Source organism: Cupressus sempervirens, chromosome 10 (genome assembly GCF_028749045.1).
Source record: "Cupressus sempervirens isolate cs-2001-9-10 chromosome 10, ASM2874904v1, whole genome shotgun sequence".
Taxonomy (NCBI): domain Eukaryota; kingdom Viridiplantae; phylum Streptophyta; class Pinopsida; order Cupressales; family Cupressaceae; genus Cupressus; species Cupressus sempervirens.
The window spans coordinates 800,730,537-800,756,413 of NC_143127.1; the positions used below are offsets into that span (position 1 = coordinate 800,730,537).

The 25,877-nt window shown below is 33.7% G+C and overlaps 1 protein-coding gene across 1 annotated transcript; it reads right to left on the reverse strand.

The window, feature by feature from the left end:
* Window positions 1-711: 711 nt before the first annotated feature.
* LOC149536341 (indole-3-pyruvate monooxygenase YUCCA4-like) lies at window positions 712-17,752 on the reverse strand. The gene is made up of 4 exons (XM_089806276.1): window positions 17,613-17,752; window positions 1,279-1,378; window positions 916-1,146; window positions 712-825 (listed from the first exon to the last, which is right to left on the reverse strand). The coding sequence occupies exons 1-4, from the start codon at window positions 17,750-17,752 to the stop codon at window positions 712-714; spliced, it is 585 nt and encodes a 194-aa protein (XP_089662402.1).
* Window positions 17,753-25,877: the final 8,125 nt, after the last annotated feature.

A 25,877-nucleotide genomic window follows, 5' to 3' on the forward strand; every position in this document is an offset into this window, starting at 1 on the left:
AATCAAAATGCCAAATACTATGAATGAGTAAAGGACCAAAATCGGGGGATTTGGGTTTGGGTTGATTGGATTTTTCTTTTCTTTTTTCTATTCTAAGACAAGATCGTAATCAAAAATTGGTAATAATGTACAGGGGTCTTAAGTTCTCACCCTTTTTTTAAGGGCTTCCCTAATTAAGCACTCCTTTAGTAGGATTTTATGTGAAGAACATAGTATAAAAATGATGGATGGTGCATCATCTTTTCTCTACTTGCATGATGAGTTGTGCAGTTTGTATGTGGCCCCAAAAATCTAGAGGTTGGTTTTTGGGAACACAAAATTTGGCCTCTAGTTTCAAAAGGGTGGTTCTTTGCCTCCACTTTCCAATGGCTTACTTCTGCACTTTGGGTGATGTCCATTTTGAAAATATCCTCTCTAATTCTTGTGGCATCCATTAAAAAACGTAGGAGGCATTTATTTGGTGAAATTACAGATGTCATTTGTGATTCTTATGGCATCCATTGAAGTGACCAAGAGGCATTTTTGGGTGAATCCTACTACATATAGCCCACTTTGGCTCTTCCATCCATGGGGAAAGAGCACCTTGGAAAGAACATTTGATGATAAAATATCACAACCCTAAACAATAGAAGATTAGAAAAACCATGGATCTTGCATTTTAATTTATGCTTTTGGGCCTTTGATTTGGGTTGTTTAGACTACCTTTAGCCATTAGGACACATTGTTTTTGTATTCAGTTGCAAGAATCACAATATCAAACTCCTCCTCTTTCCCATTTATGAATTTGATTCCTCCAGGTGTGAAACAATCAATTGTACGCAATACCTATGAGAACATAGATTCATAAACCCATTACATTTTATTCCACAAATCAGCATAAAAACCCGAATAATCAGAAAAATGGATTTCATTCACCTTGATCTTCCCTTTCTTTATCTTGGCTAGAGTTCCAACATCCATCACAAGAATTTTCCCATACTCGTTCTTGAGTTGTAGAAGCCCCTTTTTAGGCCTCATGCAACCATAACTGCTAGAATCCTCCAGCATCACTAAGGCCACCAAAAGCAATAGAAAATCAACCACTCCAATGGCAACCATTTGAGCAGACACATTGGCAACACAAAAGTCAATTTCCCAAGCATTTCTCTAGAAAAAACATGCACATGCACTTGAACAATCTAACATGAAAATAATTAACGCACAAGATTATTCTTAAAACTATCACAATCCAACAAACCTAAAGTACACAACCCATTACAAACTCGTCGAGCTCCAGACAATGATTGGAATGATGATGGAATGATTGGCATCATGGTTGCACAAATCAATAGACATGTCCATCTCTGAATTCCCAAACCCAATAACAAACAAAAAATTCCTCAAATAAGGAGCACAAAATTAATTAGAGAAACACATCTATTAACAATATAGTAGCCAAATTAGAAGACTTTACAAAAAATTTATAGAAAAGGAAGATGATATACGTATGTTGTGATTCAAGATTTGACTATCCTTGTTGTAGGAAGAAATCATCATCAATTAAAACTTGTTATGTTCCTCTACAGCACTTTTAGCTATGCAACCAAATAATTCAAAAAATATAGATAACTAAGATGAAATAAATTGCATGCATGCATGCAAAATGTGGAAGCACACCTAGTCACCTAAATATTTTTAAGGTTTCCACCTGTCCATGATTCCTAGATAGGTTGATTGTTAATGTTTTTCCTATTTTTTTAAAAATTAAAATAGAAAAGACTACTAGAAAAATTAGCTACAACCAATCATAAAATAGAATTAAATAGATAAAAATCTATTTTAATAAATTATTTCAGAAGACTATAGGTTAAATAATTTGAGCACATTTTTCAAAGTGAAAACTAATTAATAAAAAAGCATGTGAAAACTTTAGTCTCTACCTATATAGGCAAGACTAATAACTACCATAAACACTTTTAAGAAATGGAAAACACATGAGTTACCTTTTGTGGAAATAAATACCATAGAATCCTCACCATGTATATAAGAAAACAAATCCACACTTAACTTGAATTCATCTTGCAAATTATAAGAATTTCTATGGACTTATCTTGAATTCATCCTGAGAAAAATAAAAATGGTCCCCATTTAAACAGGCATTTAGCTTCAATAATAATTTAGTCTTGCATCATACAAGGTGCAACTTTGGATCCCTTTACTCTTTCATCAAATATCCACATTCTTCAAAAACAATACAGAGCAAAGATGAAAAAGACAAATCAATAGTGATTGATTAGAGACAACTATAATTTAAGAGTCGCCCTATTTTAATTATAACAATAATAATACCATGTTATTGGAAATTGGATATATTTTTCTTACAATAAGTGAAAACACCTTTATAATGAAAGAGAGAACAATCTATATCCAATGATTAGCAGAGAAACATGGCTAATATTTAAAAGTAAGGTCCTCATAATCCAAAAAATGAATATATAGCCTTGTCATTCACCATGGAAACCACATATGAAAAGAAATGTTGTGAGGCCTCGCCCCGACCCATCCTAGCACCGATGATACATTGTTATTTTGATACTCATGCTTGTTATGTCAGAACATTATTGGATACATTGAACATTGTTAAGCTATTTTTACGATGTGTGATGTTTACTTTAGTTATTTGATTTTGTCATTTAATGCTTATAAATATGCATAACGATGAAGAAAATGTATGCAACACTAACACATTGGGTTATGCCAGTCGAAAGGTTAGAAATATGAGTAGAATTAGATAAACAACTATTTATTGAGAAATGGATGCTTTAATTTATATAATTCCTCTAATATGTAATTCACATTATGCCTATGATTTTGGACCTACTGATGTGTGCAATGAGTGTGCAGGAAAATTAGCCGAGACAACTCAACGGAAAAGCGGAGCTAAACTACTTGTTAATTTTGTGCTAACCTTATATTGTAATTCTTTAAAGGTTGTAATTTGATCTTACTATTCTCCTAACTTTTAATTGTTCCTAATAAGCCTTTAAAGGCTTAGAAACATTAAATTTAAGTACCCCTATGGGTAAGGGTATGGGTGGGGGTACTTTCCAACCCTTTAGCCTCCTAGGTTGACTCATAGGATCACTCAAAAACTCTATTATAGGCTGATTTCGAAAATGGGTTGCTCTTTACTTGGGTTAGTGAAACCAAACCTCCATCTTGAGTTACTTGAAGCCTAGTGGAGTTAAGGACCATACTTAGAGGCATTTTTGGGGGAGTTTAGTTTATGTCACCCAATCCTCTAGTTTTGGAGGAAGTCTTGAAGATTGAAGGAAGAAAGAGAAGCTCTTCTCAAACCACCATTGCCATAACTCTTTTATGAAGGTAGGAGCTCTTCACTCCATGAATGGTTCTTTATGTGTGTTCATGTTTTAAATCTTGCTTGAATCATGTTGGAGACATTGTGTAGATATGCATTTCTTGTTTGTGTGTTGGGGATGGATTTGGGAGGGATTTTATCTTGTTTCTTTTGATGTTATTCATATGCCTTCTTGGTGTGTTGATTGTTTTTGAGAGGTTTTCATGGGGATGTTTTTGGCAAAACTCACCCTTGGATAGGGAAGAAGTGGCCATGCTTGGGGAAAGGGCATTAGTTGGACCTCAATAGTGTAGAGTCTCCTCTCATGGAGAGAGGAGGGAGAAAGGGTAGGGTGTATGGGCCCCTACTTGTCATCCCATACCTTGTTGTTATTGAGAATTCTTGAATGTGGAAAAGAATGAAAATCCTTGTGGATATAGCCTCGAAAGGGCCTTGTGAAAGAATGGAAGTTCTTGAAGTTTTAGCCCCGAAAGGGCTAAGTGAAGGTATGGTGATTGACTTCTCCTATTGAGAAAATCCACCTTTCCCCTATATTGGTTCATTTTTGGACCTATTGTGCAACCGGGTGGGAATGCATGTTCAATTTGCTTATCTCCTTGTGTTGTTATCTCCATGTTGGTTCTTGTCTCTTTCATGTTTTTCCTTGATGCAATGTAGACATTTGATAAAAGTTCTCTTGTGGAATCCTTGAAGAAATCTCATTGAATTGTAATACTTTGTAAATTGTAATTGATTTTGATGTAGTGGCAAAGACATCGGGTTTTCCTACTGGTTCTTTCTCGATGGAGCCTTGAACCAAGATGAATAATAAAGGAAAGAAAAAGATTATGAAATTCTTCTTGCAATGCCCTCATGTGTTTCCAAACTTTGGCATACGTATGTGAGAAATTAGAATGATAGTAAATGTCTTGAATTGGGAAATTCCGAGTTTCAATTATGATAATGGAAGGCAAATGGATGTATTGAAGTTTCAATTCAATGTTTTGAACATTAACGTGTTATAATATCAGTCCTATATTGTGATCACCAAGCTAGCACTTTCATTGTTAAGTTACAATAGTGATACAATTAAATTTGATAAGGATTAATTCATCACCTTTTTGAATTATGATTATAAGATCATAATTCCTTGCTAAGCTTCATAAAGTATAAAATCAATTTGATTAAGAGGATTATATTCCCTTGCATGCTTGTGTGTCAATTAGATTTAGAAGATTATAACTCCATATTGCCTCTAGAAATGTTTAACTCATCTTGTGTATCAAAGAATTTTAGCAAGAAAACATGTCAACACTTAGCCAAAATTGGCCTCTTAAGAAAAAAAAAATGTGCATCTCCAAATCAAATAAACCCTCTCTGGAAAATGTATGGAAAAGTTTTATTTTCCCATCCTTGTCACAGAGAATATTCTCTTGGATACTCCTTATTAATAATTATTTTCTTTCAAATGCAATAACTTAATTTTCAAACTCTAATTAAATTGGATATGACATATATCCTATCTCAACTATAAAACTTTAGTAATAACTATCCTAAAAATGTCCTATCTCATTACTCTACTTTTCTCCATCTCTCAACCACGTCCTCCTAGGCATCAGTTGTATTGATTGGGAGTTGGAGTGTGAGTTAACCAAAAAATGGGGCAAGCAATGTAAAAACAATTAATTAAATCTTAAGGTGAATATCCCATGTCACCACCTTTATTTCATGTCTTTACATCATCGAACTAAGAGACTCTTGTTTATCTCTTAAATCTCCATCCCTTATTCAACCCACGTACCACTGTCATCTCTCTTGGACAGCGCGTTGCGTGTGTGGGGAAAGAGGAAGGCATGGTTGGGAATCATTTTCAACCACCTACCTATTTCCACCAACCCCCTAGCCACTCGTTCCATCTCCATGTGGATTGCTAGCCTTACCCTCACGCACGCAAGGGACAGTGGAGACAGGTCTATCAATGCTGACAGACCTTGGTCAGCGCATGGGGATTGGGTAGCGTGAAGGTAGGTGGGGTATGGTAGGGGTTAAGTCTTGGGTAAGTGTAAGTTAGTAAGTTTAGTTTAGATTTAGTTGTAGTTTTAATTAGTAGTAGTCATGTTTAATTAGTAATTAGGTTAGTTGTGTTTCAATATGAAGTTTAGCTAGGATAGTTTTAAATTTATTTGAATTAAATTTAGTTGTTATATTGTTAGTGTAGTGCTAAATCATGTTAATTTAAAATTTAATTTATGTTAATTTATATTAATAGTCAAGGTTCGTTCAAGTTAATATTTGTGTTTAGTTAGTTGAAATGTATGTTAATTTTAAATGAGGATTGTGGTTATTGTTACTTGATCAATAGTATTCTAAGCTAGGGTATTAGATGTTTAGATAAATTATAGATTGTTTATATTTTTAATTAAGGATGGCACTAATCGACAAACTGGATTTGAAATTTGAGAGCATTAGGAGGCAATGTATTGTGTTAAGAAATGATGTTAGTATTAAATTAGTTATTATAAAAGTTTAAACTTGGAAATTTGAATATCTTGATTTTAATGATTTTAATGTTTAATAATTAGTTTTATAGATTGCGAGAAGAGTTAGAGGGTACCCTACACTGGCACTTAAAAGTTGAACCTAAAATTTTAGTAGTTTTAAATAATGTTTTGTTTGACTTTTAGATCTAATTGAATTAACCCTAGTCTTCGATCTTACTTGTAATGATAGATTAATGTAAGTTGGATTGTTATGAGTATGTAGGAGTTAAATTTCTAATAAACTTAGGATTAGTGTTAAGTGGTTAGTAAAGGTTTAATTAATTAATTAACTCTAGTGCTTATTGTTAAGGGAAGTTAATGGATACGTTAAACATTAATTGTCATAGTATGCTTTAGTTTAGATTTCTTTCATTCAAATTTAATTTATAATTTTCTCTTAGGTAGTTGTACTAATTCAGTTTATGATTGAGGATTGTTGAAATTGTAAGTTAGCTCAAGATCATTTTTTGATGAAAGTTAAATTAATGTTAATTTCACGCGTGAAGATTATAAAACTTCGATGAAGTGTACAGAACCTCTGCTTATATTATGAGCACAAGCATATCAAGCTTATAATAGTTTTAAGTTTTAACACACAAAAAAAAAAAAAAATTGTGTGTGTTTTTGTCCTTACTTTTGGGCATGACAAATGCGAAGATTTGGAAACACAAGTACCTGGAATGCTATCAATCTTCAAGCCTCTTGTAAAGTTTAGTTGCAATAGTCAGTGTCGAAATTTAATGCTCCAACATATAGAGAGTTAGAGAAGGAATCACATAATATTATAAATGTGTTTGAATTAACACATTTTTAACGTAGGAGAGAGCAATTTGTAGCTATATGTCCAATACAGAAATAGCATTGACAACATAAGGGAAGACCCTCAAAATCTAGTACTTGAGTTCATGGCCTCTCCCCAACCATGAGCATCCCATCCCCAAGAAGTGGTGTGGATATATCCATATCAAAAAAAATGTGAGCAAAAGTAGAGTGCCTCAATGTAGTAGTAGCTTCATCTGCAAGCAATTAAAATTTTCTTTGCACAAGGGAAGAGCGCAATGTTACCAAAAACTAAGGGTCACCAAGAACTAATTAGCCAACAATGCAAATATAAAAGAAAGGGCTAAAGACCCATGAATATACATAATGACTTAAACATCACACACTAAAGCTTTATTCCTAGGCTAAAAGTGTTAAATAGTCAAAGTTGACTTATTTTTCCAAGCTTAATTTTTCTATTAGTGTGTGATGTTTAAGGGTGTCCCAAATATACCATCCAATTGGTGACTTAGAAACCTATCTAGAATACACACCACATCTAAGCCACACACCACCACAAGGGAGACCTTGACAAAGCCAATAGATCAAAAAAACCACCCTTGACAATACAAAGATAAAAACCACATGCACTTAGAGTGAAAGTAACAGCCTCCAACCCAAGTCAAGAAGCCATAGAAGCAAAAAAAAATTCACCTACCGGTTAGAGTAGGAGAAGAAACCCATAGCTCTCGATTGTTAATTTCTTATATCCCAATTATAGATCAGTTACATAGTAAACTCATAGAAAAAATCTCTATCTAATTTATAACAATAAATACTCTAGGTTAATTAATTGAAACTAAATAGCGAAAGTAAAATAGCAAAGTCAAACACACAAAGAATAACACATATATACCCAAGAAACCCTAATTTGGGGAAAAAATTGCAACTGTTGGATCTTATGTTCACCCTAACAACAAACTTTCTCTTCCATAATACAATAGAGTTTTTTATTGCAACTTTACAAACATAGAGCCCAACTACTTTATTTAGCAAGCAAGGAAAGAATTTTTCCTTTCTTTCTTTGGCTTTAAAATCACATAAAATCACTCTTGCTTTTTGCAACCTGGAAAACTCATAATTTCTATAAAAGAAAAGAAAAACTAAAGTTGTTTCTAAACATCCAACTCGGGTTTGTTTAAAGAAACTCCACCTTCCAAGCTACACAAAAAAAACAAAAATCAACACTCCCTCTTAGCAAGGAAGGTCTTCTACACAACACCCCCTAAAGAATACAAAGTTTTTCTTTACCAAAGCCTTTGTTAGGATGTCTTCTATTTTTTCTTCTATATGATTGTACCAAAGTTTCACTATCCCCTTCTCCACACAATCTTTGAAGAAGTGGTACTTGATCTCAATGTGCTTGGACTTGTCATGAAACATTGGATTCTCAAAAAGTTTGATGCAACTTTGATTATCACAAGTAATGATTGCAAGATCTATTTTCTGATCAAAGAACCCAACTAGAATTTTACGTAGCCAAATGACCTCACATATAGCCATGTTAGCAGCCATACACTCATCCTCTATAGAACTTTTTGCAACTAGCTTCTATTTCTTTTTGTACCAAGAGACATCTCTTGGTCCCAATATGAAACTAAACCCTAAATTGCTCTTCCTGTCAACTGTAATATCTACCCAATCTGCATCAATAAACCCCTCAAGCTTCACTTTATCCTGCTGAACATATTTCAGGCCATAATCAATTCTACCTTAGAGATATCTCAAAACGTGCTTTGCATCTATCCAATGCACATGTTTAGGTTCCACGATAAAATGACTAAAAGAATTCACTACAAAACAAATGTCTAGGCTAGTAGTGTTGACCAGATACATAAGAGAGTCTATCAACTATCTGTATAAAGTAGGGTCCACTTCTTTTGATTTGGAAACATCAATCTTCCTCCAATTGGTCATGAGTGGTGTTGACATGGGCTTACAGTTCTCCATCCTAAATTGCTTTGATATATCAATTAAGTATTTCCCCTTCCCAAGGAAAATCTCTCCCTCTTTTTGTCACAACTCTAATCCCAAAAAGTAGTGCATCAACCCCAAATCCTTCATCTCAAACTCTCCTAAAATATCTCACTTGCAATGTGATATGAGCTCCTCTACCCCTATGAGAAATAAGTCATCAATATACATCAACAGTATAAGAAGTTCACTCTTCAGCTGAACATAGTACAGGTTTGAATCTACCTTACTTTTGATGAAGCCCACACTATACAAGTAATTGTCAATACATGAATACCATGCCATAGGATCTTGCTTGAGTCCATATAGTTCTCTTTCTAACTTGCAAACATGAGAATCCCTCCCATGTGCTTCAAATCCTTCAGGCTACTCAATGTAAATTTCTCCCTTAATTACTCCATTGATAAATGTGGTTTTAATATCCATTTGGTGAATCTTCCACACCATATGGGCAACCACAAAAATTATAGCTCTTATGGAAGAGTGCCTAGCTATTGGAGAAAAAATCTCATCATAGTCAATTTCCCCCTTTTGAGAAAAATCCTTGGCCACAAAATGAGCTTTGAACTTTTCCACACTACCATCTGCAGCATGCTTAATCTTATACAACCATCTTGAGCCCACCATAGACTTATATTTTGGTCATAGTACTATCTCTCACATGCTATTATGCATGATGGAAGAATAGTCTTCCACCATAACATCCTTCCAAACTTGGTGCTTGGATGCCTCTTGAAAAATGGAAGGCTCTACTTAAATTAATTCACTCATAAGTGCTACATAATCAAAATAAAATTTGGGAACCTTTCTCTATCTAACTAACTCTTGTGGATCACCAATATATTCCTGAGCCTCTCTCAAATTTTCCTCATTTTCTCTTCTCTATAATAGGAATATAAGGTTGAGGATTCCTTTATTCTTCCCTATCATCTTGTTTGGTTCACTTGTCTTTCTCTCTAGTTTGAGTGACTAAAGTTTGAGGAAATTTTGCTATCTCAATTATGGATGATTGCTCCTCCTCATTCATCAAGCTAATAGACTTATAAAGAGATCTCTCCTCCTCAAACCTTACATCTTTGTGAATAACTATTTTCCTTAGGGAGGAAATGTACACCCAATAAGCCTAAGAAATTTTAGTGTACCCAACAAGGATACCCTTCTCTGCACTCAATTCTAACTTTGTTCATTTCTCTGAAGGAATGTGACAATACACAAGGCATTCAAATAATATGAATATGGACCAAATTTTGTTTCTTACCACTAAACACCTCTTCTAGAGTCAACTTTCCCAACACTTTGTGAGGACTCCTATTCTCGAAATGTATAGTTACATTGCAAGCTTATGCCCATAGGAACCAAGGCAAGTCCTAATCATAAATCAAGGCCTTGGCTGCTCCAACTATTGCCCTATTCTTCCTCTCATAAACCCCATTTTGTTGAAGGTTGTATGGTTTTGTCAACTCTTTCTTGATACCTTCGTGAGTACAAAAATATTTGGACGCATTTGAGGTATACTTTCCTCCATGATTAGACCTTAGTATCTTGATCTTCTTCTCTATCTAGTTTCCCTTTCCATAAGAGTCTTAAACTCTTTGAATTTACCAAAGACCCCATCCTTTTTCTTCATAAAATATATTCATGTCTTCCTAGAGAAATCATCAATGAATGTAACATAATAATCATACCCATTTAAGGATCTTGTTGACATAGGCCCACACACATCTGAGTGTACAAGATCCAAACTCCATTTAGATCTATTGTCACTACTTCGAAAGTTGGTCTTGGCATATTTTCCAAGAGTACAACCCTTACATACCTCATGTTTTTTTTTTTCATGTTAGGTAGCTCCATCACTATTTCCTTGAGCACAGTAAGTTCCCCATGGTGAAGATGAGTCATCCTATTTCCCTTTACAACTGCTCATCTATGCTTGTGCAAGCTCAAATTGTAACTGAAACAAGATGTCATGCCTAACTTTAATCACTTTTGCAACTTTGGAATCCTTGGGATGAATATAAACTCTTCCCCTTTCAAATGTTATGATGAATCCTTGTCTTCCAAAGTATAAACTAAAATTAAATTCTTTTTCATGACAGGAACATACAACACATCCTCCACCAACAAGGGTTTTCCATACTCCCTCTGAAACTAGATAGTGTTGACACTAGTTGCATGGTACTTGGCAATATCACTGAGCTCTATCTAGAAATCCATCTTCTTCTCCTCCAACTTGGTGAAAAAAACTCTAACTCTTGTCATATGGAAAGAATCCCCACTATAAATATACCAAACCCTATTGGTAATTGAGCTTGAGAGACAGGTGACGAGTGAAAAATCATTCTCAATTCGTGATGCAAACTCATCCCTCTAGTTTGTAGCAGAAACTTGCTTCTTCTTATTGCCCTTATTTTTCTTACTCCTATTTGGGCATTGATTGGCATACTGACCCATTTGATGGCAACAAAAAAAATTATCTTTCTCATATCTTTCTTCTTCCCACTCCTAGAAGAACCTTCTATTTTCCCTTTATTAGACTTATCCTTACCCTTTCTTGCAAAAGCAGGGTTTTCTTTCTTCACCCTTCTTTGTCTAGTCTCCTAGATGAGAACCTTCATAGATTTCCTCTTGAAAAAAAATCATCCCAAAGTCTTGCCCAATCTGGTAGTCGATCTCTGTCAACCATGCACTTGACAAAAACTTCCCAATGCTTTGAAAATTTATTTAAGGCTTTATGCACCAACTCATCTTCATCAGTTTTCTCTCCAACAATAGTCATCGCATCTCTGACTTGTGTCATCTTGGACAGATAAGAGGTCACAATCTCACCTTTGGACATCTTGGTATTATGCAATTTGTCTTTTAGCATTATCTTACGAATCTGGTAGTCACTTCGATAGAATCTTGTGAGCATATCCCACATCTCCTTGGTAGTTTCTTTCCTCAATAGATGAGGAATTAAATGATCTCTTACTCCATCAAGATTGATTCTTTGAGCTTTTGACTCCTTGACTTCATGAGAGCCTAGAGCAATAGGATCATCCATGGGTGGTGTTACAATTGTACTAGCATAGATCCACAACCTGCTCTTCTTGAGAACAAATGTAATTTGAACCTTCCACTACAAGAAGTTAGATGCACTCTCAAGTCTATCCTCATATCGAACACTGCTTATCATAGCCACAAGAAAACCTAGAGACAAATTTCTAAAATCTATGTCAAAAATCCATGCTCTATATGGTTTAACCATGTTAATTTCTTATAACCTAGTTACAAATCAATTGACCAATAAAATCATAGAAAGAAGCTCTATCTTATTTATAACAATTAATACTCTGGGTTAATTAACTAAAACTAAATAGTGGAAGCAAAATAACAGAAGCCAAACACACAGATAATAACACATATATACCCAAGAAGCCCTAGGTTTGGGGGAAAAAATGTGTTGGATCTTCTATTCATCCTAATAGCAAACTTTTTCTTCTAGAATAGAATAGAGTTTTCTACAATAACTTTATATATATATATATCCCAATTGCTTTACTCAACAAGCTTTCTTTGGCTTTAAAATCACTCTTGCTTTATGCAACCGCACAAACTCATAATTATTTTTATAAAAGAATAATAAAACTAAAGATGTTGCTAAACATCTAACTTGAGTTGCTTTAAAGAAACTCCACTTTCCAAGCTACACCAAAAAAAAAAAATCAACAATGAACACACTCAAAACAGGAAGTTGTGGAACACCATAGGGATCAAAAATCTTTGTAGCAACACCTAAGCACAACATAGTCTATGTCAACCAAGCTCAAAAGGAAGCTCCAAAGCCAGCAGAAGCCAATGGCAGCCCAACCCCAAGGACATCATACAGGATAACATTTAGGAATCATAGTTTTAAGGTAAATTAATGTTAAATTTAATACTTATGTCTAATATGTTTCTAATTTTATATTTTAGTTAATTAATGAACTGTTAGAATTTATTTTCTAATCTCATTATTTTGATTTATCTTTTATTTTAAAAAACAAAATATAATTATAAACAAAATTGAATGTATGAATTTCTTATCATCATTTTTTAATTTAAAAAAATTTTAATAATAAAGAATAGTTTGAAGATGATAAAAGATTAAATTAAAATAAAATTTATTTTAGAAAACGAAATGGTGAACTTATTAAAATAGCATATTTCATTTAATGTTTAAAACGAATGTTTTTTTTACCATTTTAAAATATTTTAGAAATCACAAAATAATTTTTTTTTAACTTTTATTTTACTTAAAAATTTAGTTTTTCAGTTTTTCTAATCATTTCATTAGCAATATTCCTTATCTTCAAATTTACTATTAGATTTTTCAAATTCTTAAATTACTCTCTAATAAACATGTTATTCACAAATTACAAAATTAGTGATAACAAAAATATTTACATGCCCAAAACACAATCAGCCTAAAGTTTTAAGATTTTTATGAAAGATATAAAGAATTAAATTTGAAAATGAACCATTCCACTATTTCTTGAAATTGTAGAAAAAATTGCTATGAAGATAATATAATATTCAATTAATTTTGAAAGCATGTGAAAGAAAGGATTAGAACTTGACTTCACTACTTGTAATATATTATTACAAACAAGGGATTTCTTGTGATTCCTTGTATGTTCATGTGCATTCAATTTTTGGCATACCCCTACTCAATTTTAGAAATGCATGGAAAGACTTAGTTGTGGCTTTAAAGCTTAAATTTTTTTTTCTAGACAGTAGAAAGCAAGTTTAGAAAATATAATGTAAGATTAAACTTAGATTTGTATGGTTGATCGATCATCTTTAGTGAAAATCAAACTAGAAATAGCTTTGGTTATACTATAAAAAGATTGCTAAACTCAATTACAACACGATGTGGGTAACAGGGTATTCAATCCAACTAAAAACCTTAAACAACCTTTCTGACACCACTAATAGTGAATCGTTTCAATTGTATAATAGAAGAAAGTAAATATAGAATGGTGTTAAGTTTGTTAACATTCTGGTTAGACAAAATAATATAATTTGAATAGGAGATGGAAATTTGGAAAAGAGAAAAGAACCAAAAATAATAATTCTACAGAAATAAAACTATAAGATTTGCATGCACTCTATGGTCACTTATATGTTATTTGCAATGAATTTGCACCTTACACAGTTACTAAATAATTTTACATTTCACATTTTATTTTTTATTTTATTTTGAAGATTAAACAAATGATATCAACATAATTATTAAATTAATTTTTTCAAATATTTACCATTGTAACTCATAAAACATCTATTTGACTGTCATATTTATTCACAAGGTAGATTGTTTATATTAAAGAGAGTGAAATCAATATTAAATAAAGTTTCAAATGAAGGGTTATCAAATGTTTATATTTATGTTGAAATGATAAAATCATCTTTGTAATATACATACATACATACATACATACATACATACATACATACATACATATATATATATAACCTCTTAAACCAGTCATAGTCATTAAAGTTGTTTGAGAGATAGTATCTTTAATCTAGAGTTTGAGGCACTAATAGAGAAATCCTATTAAGATTTACAATGATAAATTTTGTTTCATGCAATTAAGTGAAATCCTAGTGTAAATGAGTTGTCTCCTAGGATAACATGTATAGGGTTGACTTAGAGATGTTATGAGGGTATAGGTAGATTTTATATTCTAAATGTAATATGTAATCTTTCTAAGATGATTGCTAAACCAATATTTTCATGTTGTGTTTCATAGATTAGTTGAATGTTATTTCAAAGATGATTAGTGTAAAGAACATTTTTAAGTATAGGAGTAATCAATAATATCATGAGAGTTGGTTGACATTCACCAATAGTATACCGATAATAGATCTTAGGAGCTTCCTAACCTATAGAATTGGTTCAAATCAACACTATGAATCAACTCCTTGATTAATAAACCAATTTTTCTTTCTTGGGGTAGGTGGGAATAACTTATTCATTTGGTTGGGTTAATTTTTTGTCCAAAAATAAAAGCAATGTAGAATTACAAAGAGAAATTCAAGCTCAATCAAGTAATACTTGTTTAATTTATTGGTATCTAAATTCATTGTGCACATTCTATTTTTTAAATATTATATTAGATGAAATATATTCTTAATCCAAAACTCATAGTACTATGAATTTTTGTTGTAACTTTCTATTTGAGGTCTATTTGCATTGATTCATGTTATGCTTATTATCAATTGGCATATACATGCTTATATGGATTGTAAAAATAGTGACAATGGAAGATGTGATGATGAATAGTCATTCCCTTAACATAAATAAATCATATGTTTACTAGTAATTAATTGAATCAAAGATTATTCTCATATTGTATATATATATATATGGAGCAATGTCCACATAATTTTATTATCAATAATTAATTTATATTGTCAATCTTATAAAAGAAAAATTAATAATTTATTTTAATTTTTCAAAAAACAAAAAAAAAAAGATCATTTTCTTAAATGCCATCTATTTTTAATTCAAAATATATTCTCTATAAAAGTATGATTGTACTTTTACTATAACCCATCGAATAACATATCTAATGTCACAAACATGTTGAGGTGGAATAATTGCCTAATAGTTTTGGAACCTTTAATTTATCTTAACTAATTAATTGAATTTATTGACCTGAGTTGGAAGATCTTATTTTTGTTCTTTAAATCATCCCTTGACTATGGATGTATTAACATTCTAAATAATAAAAGCAATTTTAAATTGCCATTTATTCACAAATTTAACATATTCATGCGATTGTACTTACTCAATTGTGTGACAATGTGAGTTTTGCAATCTAACAATACTCATATACAAAAAGATTTTACAAACTAGACCTTAATATTGAATCAATGATACAACTCAAATTTATATTATTATATGCTTTCCTATGAGGCAACATCCATCAAACGTCTAAGCTAGAAACTACAATTGATGGCAAAAACTCTATCATATCATTTGCACAAGCTCCAAAGAATTGTACAAGGCAGTGATCTAAAAGAGTATCAAATGTTGTTTATTAAAACTAATCCATCTCAAAAGAGTCAAATATGATGAACTTTCCTAAGGGAAACTCAAAATCGAAACTTACAAAGGCAACAAAACATAATGGATCCATCAAAAGCATGTAGAAAATTGGAAATGAGGGAAAGTGATTTGAATAATATTAGGCCTATTACGGAATGATCATGACCTAACGAGAAAAAAAAAAGTGGCTTAACAAAACTAGTCATAATAAAAGCTAGACTTTTTACAATTTAGACAAGGAGAAACGCTGCAAAATACATTTATTCTCCTCATCAAGCTTAACATCAACAATCCTAACTCATAACCAAATTAAATCCAATCAAATGCACTACAATAGAGTCCCCTTACTTTATCTATAATGAGTTTATTTTTCAAATAGTTTATATACACAATCTTAAGTCGATAGATGTCATTGATCCTTCTTCATGGGAGATAATTGCTAACCTTATTAGAGACATTTAACAAGATAAAATCTGCAATACATTGTTGAATGGTTTCATGTGCCTTTTTATCTAGTTTCTTTCGGGTAGTGCAGATCTCTTTGTGACACTCTCACTCATGACCCAAAAACTTTCTGGCTTACCTCATTCCCTCACCACCCTCCCCACCTTCCACCCTCGATCGACACTCATTGGTTTCCCATACCTCCACCCTCTATGATATTCTTCGCTAGCTACCCACTCACCCTCCCATCCCCCCACACTATCATCTTTTCACTTCTTCCATCATTGGTAAGGCCATTAGACTCATGAGATGTAGCAAGGCCACTGATGAGGAAGTTTTTTAGGCAAAGCTCTTCAAGCTCAGTACTCTAATCCTTTGTTCTTATCTTTCGACACTCTTCAAAAAGGTGGTTTGCATTGGGTTTCCTGATTCCTGGTCAAGAGACATGATTTATCCCATCTATAAGTATGGGATGGTTTGGGACCCCGACAACTATAGGGCCATCATGATTGGGCATACCTTTTCCAAGCTCTATGCCACAGTCTTGAATAATATCTTGTCTGGCTACCTCGACAGGGGGTGGCACCATGCTAGAGGACAAGTTGGGTTTCATACTGACTATCAAAATATGGATCACATCTTGATGTTGTGGGATTTCATTGAGGAGGTTTAGCATCATGCTACAAAAATTTATTGTTATTTTGTAGACTTATGTAAAGCCTTTGACTCTATTCCCTATGGATCCCTCTTCCAAAGGCTTAGAGACATTGGTATTTTAGACATTCTTTTGAGAGCAATCATGAGATTATATGAGATAGTGATGGGAAAATTTCAGACTCCTGAGGGTTTCTCTAATCTAATTCATGGTACCATTGGGGTGTAGTAGGGTTGTCCTCTCTCCTCCACTTTATTCGATATATACATTTATAAGCTGGAGACCTTCATTAGGGAGACCTCCCTCCTCGGAGATGGTTGCTACTTACACCAAGTTCTTATCTCCATTCTCCTTTTTGTTGATGATGTGGTTCTCCTTGCCTCCTCTCCTAAGGGGCTCTAGAGACTTATTAACAGATTATCCTCTTTTTGTGTCTGTCACCAACTCATTATGAACATGGTCAAGACTCAAGTCATGGTCTTCAATGGATTGAAGACCTCTCATTTTCACTTTACCTATCAGGATTGTCTCGCCATACACTTACCTTGGGGTTAATTTCTCTAGCCCCAAATTTAACATGAGGCCATCTTGCCTACCTAGGGTTTCCAAGGGGATGGGATTTTGTTGCCCTATTATAGAGACAGTGCTTCTGACATCACTTTCAAGACACTGAGTCTAAGTTATCACTTATGGACTCTCTAGTTAGACCAATAGTTCTTTACGGCTTAGTGGTTTGGGGACCTTTGCTTCTAGACTCTGATTGGGCACCAATCAAGCAAGTCCAAAACCTTCTCCTCCATCAGATCATCAGATGTCACCAGTACACCCCACACAGTATTATCTTGGCTGAGTTTAGGGCCCATCCCTTCAAACTTAGTGTTATCTTCGACTTGATTTGGTTTCTCCATCGTCTTAAGGGCTTTGTTGACTTCATAGATGGTCACCACAGATACTCCTACCTCAACTACTACTCCTTTATTGATATCGCCAAGTTTAATTTGAGACCCAAAGCTCGTGGTTGGTATGCCCATGCCACCATCTTACTTAGCTTGATAGGTATTGATATTGATCATCTCCCTCTTTACCATTTATCACTGGATGCTCCCATTCATCTTCTCCACTCATAGGGTGAGTTGAATGGGCATGTCAAACTTGACATTTATAGACAGTACACCACCACAACCTAGGTTAACCCACATGGGGGTCTGTGCCCTTGGATGGCCTTCTACTTGGAGCATTTTCTTAAGATCCATGAGGGGATTATTATGCACCCTTTCTGCCTTAGTCGGCATTGGAGCCATACCCTTCATATCTCCCTAGGGTCATTCAAAGTGGGTTCACATAGACTGTGTTGCTTGGCTGATCATCACTTGGTCAAAGATGATCAGATCTATCACTTTTGTACTCTATCTAAGATGGAGACCGAGACCCATTTCATCTTTAGATTTCCCATCTACTATGAGATTAGAGGCAGGTTTTACTACCTATTCAAAGACTACAGATCTTTGTCAACCTTCTTCAACTACCCCAACCAGCAATGTTTAGCCCTCTATCTCCATGAGACTTCACAGCTCTGTGACCACACTTTACAGCTCATGTTTTCTCAGAGTTATGCCCTAGATCATCTGATAACTGCCTTCTTCCCCCCCTTTTCATTCTTTACTGGCAGGAAGTGACCACTGGATACACCCACATCAGGACACACCAGATCTATTAGATCACATAATGCATTCATAGGCAGTGACATTCTACTCCCAGGGCTACTAGATTCAGGCTCAGGATCCTAATCTCCCTGGATCTTATCCCTTAGTGATAGATTTCTTTGTATCGAGAAAGGATATCTAGTCCTCTCATTTATTCATCCTTATTTCCTCTCTTCATTTTGTTTTGTTGCTCATCTTTTTTCGGACACCGTTTGGTGCTCCTGCTAGGTTGTTTGCTTGCCTTGTTGTATCTTCTAGTCCCTTAGACCCTTTGTTGGTTTTTTGCCAAACATTAATATCATTATCTTATCTTATCGTATCTTATCTTATTTATATTAATTAGACATAACCTTTTGGGTTATCCTTATTTCAAATATTTCTTCATTGAACCCTCTCTTCAAGGAAATCTTTTATTTTTAAGTTCTCAAATTTTGGAATCAACACAAATGAATTACTCACTCTAATCCAAGTGAACAATTCATGGCTTCTAATACACATGAATTTATAAAATCAAGTACATAAAAGCCTTCATAAGTCCCAAAAAAACTAACATTGAGATTAGATTTATTTTGTCTTAGTCTTGAAAATGGGAAACCTTTCCTAAGAAAGGTGACCACTTCTTATCAAAACCAAAAATCTAATACAAAATATTCAAAGATATAGATTGAACTATGGAAATAACATTAAGAAAAAAATACAAATTTCAATGCTTTCTTTCAATCAATAAAATTGAAATAGCATGTGAAATCAATTAAACATAATAAAACATAACATAAAATGAAATGTGCATATAGAACTCTTGTGGTAAAAACTTTACCATTAAAGAGAGTACAAGTTTATTAATTTTTTGGATAAAAACTATATAGTTGACAAACTTCTCTCCTCAATCTAACATTAGTTGTGCACATGTAAAATGTGTATATTAAACCTATATCTGAATGCTCCATTATATAGATAATGAGAAACAAGAAACCATCAATGGTTTTCAAAAAAAATGGTACATATCATGGATTGAGAATTAAGTGTCTAAAACCTCCATTTGAAAAACCAATATTCATATCCTCTTGGTTAACTGACTAAAATAGAATGCAACTTCTCTAACACCACTTTAACATGATAAATCTCATAATACCAAGAATACTACATATGTAATCTAAATGTTTGAAGTAAAAAAATTTGCGATAGATGTTTTCTTTTTTTGTCAGGGGTCTCTTCTCAACAGACTTTTCAAATTTGCCTAGGTTTGTTGTCACTTCCCTTGCATTACTTATGGGATGGGGGGCTTTTCTTGAGCCTCTGATGGTTGGAGCTTCAAGAATGCCCCTCCTTGGGTTTGGTGTTTTTGTTCATTTGCTTGTGGGAGACTCAGAGACACTTCCTAAGTTGAGTGGTGGTGGGATTTCTCCTATTAAGGCTATGACAGTCAAGGCATCCTTCCAAATGTAGTTATTGTAGGTGGGTTGAGCTATGACTGAGATGTAAAATCTACTACTCCTAAGGAAACAAACTTGTCCCATTACCTATGCCAAGACCTCTCCTATGGTAGTGTGTGGTCCAAATGTGGTGGATAATGTGGATTTACATTGTGGATTACTCTATAGATCTGTTGGTTGTTAGCCCTTTCTTCTGGACTCACATCATTGGGTAACATATTCTTGGCTATCATTTGTCTCTAGTACCATTGAGCTCTTCCCTTGTGCAATATTTTCTTTATTGCTTCTTTTACTTCTAAGGAAGAAGATGATTTGATATAGAGAAAATTGTCAATTTGGGGGAATCATTGTCTCTTTGCCAAACTCTAGATAGTCTCTTCATTATGTTGAGTAAAATGGAAATAAATATACTTAAAATAGTAAAGGAATACATAAAGGTTTTAGAACACTTTAATATGCACACGCTACTACACAAAATGATATATCAAGGTAACCTTTAAATAACTACTCTAGGCATAATCACAAACATTCATAACCCTTTAAAGCATACACACATAATGATAGTTACAGATCAAGAAAGCTAAAGCACAATCTACTTAGTAGAAACCAAATATGCATATGCTAAAGCCAATAAAATAACACATAAACTTATTTGAGCAATGAATCTCATAGAAAACTGATGGACCAAAAGAAAGATTCATTGATTGTATTATATTGATTCAAATGCACAAAATACATCTTAAGGTTTACAACAAGTAACTTTACATAAAAGTGAAAGACTTGTCAATATTATAAAGAATTTACAATATATCTTAGGAAGTGGTGGCCTGGAAACCCTGACAGGAAACAACTCAGAAAGAGCACCAAGTGTTCATCTTTGCAAGCCCTAAGAAGTTGAGATCTCCATTGTTGTCTCTAAAAACTAATAGCTAGCCCTTGATCCATTAACAAAATTGGATCATTCATCATTATGCTCAACTACCATCTCCTTTGTAATCATTGTGGTAATTTTACTAAAAATTATTCCCAAACTAAAAAGAAACAATGAACCCCTAAGTGTTGGACACATGGAAGCATTCAATTACAATAGGATAAACATGTGGCACCACAACTAAAACCCGCATTGTGCTAACATATGGCACTCTCTTCAATGAGCACACTTTGGAAGATGAAGCATTTGAAAGAAAAGAGGTTGCAGACTTCAAAGGAACCACATAATTTTGGTATCTTACTGCCCCAACTTTAGAGGGTCATAACTTTATGCTCGCTACTCAAAACTCGTAATGGCATATATTGTTAGAAAATTCTCTAGGAGATATAATTTCAATTCCTTGTCGCACTACCTTTGGCACAGCCTATTGAGGGATGTTAACTAGTTTTGATCTTAAATTCTACTTTGAAGGCTTCCAAAAATGCACCATTTAAAAATATAGAAAAATATATAAAAACTAACTCTCTTTTTTTAATTCTACACAATATTCCAAATCACTTTCAAAATGTTCTAGATGAAGGTCATGATAATAGCTCTACAATTTGGCAACTCATGGGGTATCTCAACCTACCAACAAAAAACCTCAGAATCTGTAGTTTTGCATATTATCTTTGAAATAAGAGGGGATACAAAAACTTGTGCAAGAACACACTTGAAGGAAAACTAGAAACTACCACATGCATTCTCTTAAGGAGATTGTAGCATGTGCAACAACACTATTTGGAAAACAACATAATTTTAATTTACTATGTGCATATGTTTATGTTACAATAATGTTAAAAAAAAGTCATTAATTAGCTTGTTGAAGTAGCTTCCCTTCCGCCTATGATATGTTTCATGTTTTTGGACAACTATCCAAAGAATGAAGCTTGAAAGGCATCCAACATGATGGAAAGTCTTGCAAAACTTCTGAACAAAAAAGATCACCAATATCTAAAAATTTCCTCCTGCAAGGATTGTGAAAGTCATTTTTGCTCTCTTTTGTGTTCATCTTCATGCTCAGAGGTGACCATGACTAGGGGTGACTTGTAGATCTAGGAAAGATGTCTGATGAGACTTCATCTTGAAATCTCTTCTACCCAAATCTCTAGATGGCCAACAAAGGCTAGCATTGATGGATCCTCTAGCGGAATAGAGACCTCTTCCTCAGAAAGTGATGGCTCAGTATTGAGGTTCAAACATAAGACCTCTATTTTGTGCCAGAATTGGTCTACTCTTGGCATCTCATTGCTTTCTTCTACCTCATGTTCCAAAAAGTGAGGAAAATCTTCAAATAAGAAGAATAAATCCTATTCTTCATTTTCATCATTTATCTCTTTGTTATCTTGTTGCTAGAAATTTTCCTCCTCACCTTCTACAATTTAGAAGAGCTTAGCAAAGAGAGGGATTGGATCTTTTTCTTCTTCTTTTTCTTCTTATACTACTACAATCGCTAGTTGCCTAGTCCTTTCATTCCTAGTAGTAATTTGAATTGCAAGAAATTGATCTTCTTATTCTCTTGGGACCTCAACTTTTTTCTAAATAATAATAGCATGATAATAAAACTCATTTTATCATCATTGATATTCCTCCTCCTCAAGAGATTTTAGCTCTACTTGGGAATTTCAATATCTCTCTATAACTGATATTTTCTACATTTTAGTGTTGGGTGAGAGAGAAACCATTAGAAAATTTCCCATAACTTGTTATAACAGAGGAATATGGAGAAACAATTGAAGCATTTTTTGCTTCAAGTTGTAGATATGGCAGTGAAATTCTTTCATCTTTTGAAAAAGGTGGAGAAAACTTCATTGTTCATAATACCCCACATATTTAGGCATAGGGAACAATACACTAAGATCTTAGCCAAATTTTGGCTACAAAGTCACCAAGTGCTTGGAATTTTCCTCTTGAAGGGTGAAAAAACTAAAGAGTGCATTGATTCTTCAGCTATGCAAGTTTTGTCTCACCAAACATGCTAGAAAAGAATTGTTGATACCTAAAATTTCTTTTGAGGTATACAACCTTTGGGAAGTTTAATGAATGGGGAACCTTATGTGATTTTCATTAAGAGACCTTCAAGATCTTAGAAGTTATCTCTTCATTTTGTTGAGAAAAGAGGAAAGAACTATACTTAAAACAATAAAGGGTGATACACCAAGCTTTTAGAACACTTTAAAATGCACAAACTATTCCACAAAATGAAATATCAAGGCAACCTTTAAACAAGTACTCCAGGCACAATCACATATATTTAAAACCTTTTAAAGCGTAGACATAAAATGAATCATAAAATGAAAATTACATAATAGAGACACTAAAGCATAATCTAATCAGTAGAAACCAAAGGTACATACACTAAAGTCAATAAAACAACACAGAAACTTATCTGGACAATGAATCTTAAAGAATATTAAGGATTTGAAAGCATGATTGATTGTATTATATTGATTTAAATGCACTAAATACAACTATAATTTTGTAACAAGTAGCTTTTCACAAAAGTGAGAGTCCTCTTGAAACTAAAAATATTTGACAATATATATTAGTTTGGAAGTAGTAGCCTGAAAACCCTAACAGAAAAAAAGTGTCAAGTATTCATCTTTGCAAACCCTGAGAAGGTAAGATCTTTATCATTGGCTCTAAAAACTAACAACTCTCCCTTGATCTTCAATAGAATCATTGTGTTCATCATTATGCTCAGCTACCATCTCCTTTCTAATCATCGTGATAGTTTGTGCCCAAACTAAAAGAAACAATGAGCCCACAAACATTGGACTCATAAAAGCATTTGGTTGTAACAGGAGAAACATGTGGCACATTGGCACAAAAACTCCCCTAGAACAAGTATTGAAGCTCCACAAACTCACACGAGATACCCACATATCTTTTTGTAGTGAAGAGATTGGGGCTCGTTGGCAAAGTTATTTCAATTAGCAATAGAAAGGCCACACGACACTCAAGTGGGGACTATCTTCCTTAATATGTCTAAGAGACATCTACATGTCTTTCCTTAGTGATGCTCAAGCTTGCCAACAATAGTGAATTGTGGTTAGCACTCAATAGATGCATAGCACTCAAGTGAGGACTTTGGAAAAAAAAGGAATACTGCAACCAAAACTCATGTCTGCTAACAAATGGCATTGTCTGCAGCAAGTGCACTTTGGAAGATTAAGCATTTAAAGGAAAAGAGGCCATGAACTTGGAAGAAACTATGTGACTATGGTATTTTATTACCCTAATTTTGGAGGGTCATAACTTTTTGGTCATTCCTCAAAACTTGTAATGGCATATATCATTGGAAAGTTCTTCGAGTCATCTAATTTCAATCTCTCATCATGCTACCTTTGACATATCTTTTTAAGGGACATGCATCAATTTTGAACCCAAATTCCACTCCGAAGGCCTTAGAAAATACACCTTTTTGAAACATCAAAAATAACAAAAATTAAATTTTCAAGTTTTCTCAATTCCATTTAATATGCCACTTCTGCACTACCTCAAGTTACCCAAAATGCTTTCAAAATTCTCCATATGAAGGTCATTGTAGACAGCCCCTAAAAGACCATTGGACTCTATTGATCATTTCCTAAAGGTGTATGAGCCTACCACAGTGACAAGTAGCTCTACATTTTTTTGTATTCTGGTTGACATTGACATCTCTACATCCCTTCTAAAAGATGTAGTAGTTCTTATGATTGGAGACAAGCCTTGGACCTAATTTCTTGATTTTGAGGGCATATCCTTTTGAAGTAGGTAGTGTTTCCTTATGGGTCATTTGGCTTCAGATTGTTCTCTTGCACTAAAAAGGTTCAACCACTTGGTCGAAGGATTCAAATGGTTATCATTTGACCTTTATGGTCTCTGTCTCTTCCTTTGATAACCCTTTGCAGGTTGATGATGCCTCCCCCCAAGGTGCTACTACTGCTCCACCTCATGTTGGTGATACAACTCCCTCTAACAACATAAACCTTTCTTCAAGTGTTGTTTCTCCTATGCTTCCCCAACTTATAGTTGTTGAAGTTCAAGATTATTAGCACTTTATTCTTATTGTTTCCATTGATTCTCTCTCTTTGGGGGCATCACTATCATTCCTTTATAGTGGGGACACTTTTGATAATTTTATCTCAATGGTTTTCCATCAACAAAGTTAGAATCACCTTGAGATCTCTCACTCTTCTCCCTCTATTGTGGTTGGGTGAGATGTCTACCCATTCTTGTAGAGGTTTAGAATTTGTATTGCTAGTCTATTGTAAGAGGTCGTTCTTGACCTTTTTAATAGTTTTTTTTGAACAACCCTTGGGTTGTAGTGGTGTAAGGGCCAATCTCCTTGCTAGATTGATTATTTAATTAAGAAAAAATCATAATCCCATACGGCCACTTTCTCAATCAAATATGATCCATGAGTGCAAATAGTATCTTGTGATAACCCTTGATGAGGAAGATGTACAATAACTCAACACTAATTCTTTTTTAAATATCCATGACAAATATCATTTCAAGACATGTAGACAAATAAAATAATAATAAATATATGTTTGCATACACTTTTGGTCATCCACATTATATTCTCCATGATCATTAGATATCAAAAACTATTTAATCATCTACAATTAAATTAAGACTTGAAGATTGCAAGATGAAGAGTACATATTATCCTCACAATGTTTGCTTGCATGACCTATCTAGAATCTAAATAGTTAGATTGGGACCTCTCACATTATTAACTACATATCATATATTTATTTGTTCATATCCGATAATGACGTCTTGTCTTATCAAGGTCTTAGATACATCGTAAGAGGTATATGCTACTAGTGCCTCATTTACTTAGGTGTTCTTAGTTGTTAAGGGTCTTGTAACCATTCATTGTCTATTAAGAGCAATATCATATCCATTCTTATCATATCTAGTTTCCAACCTTACT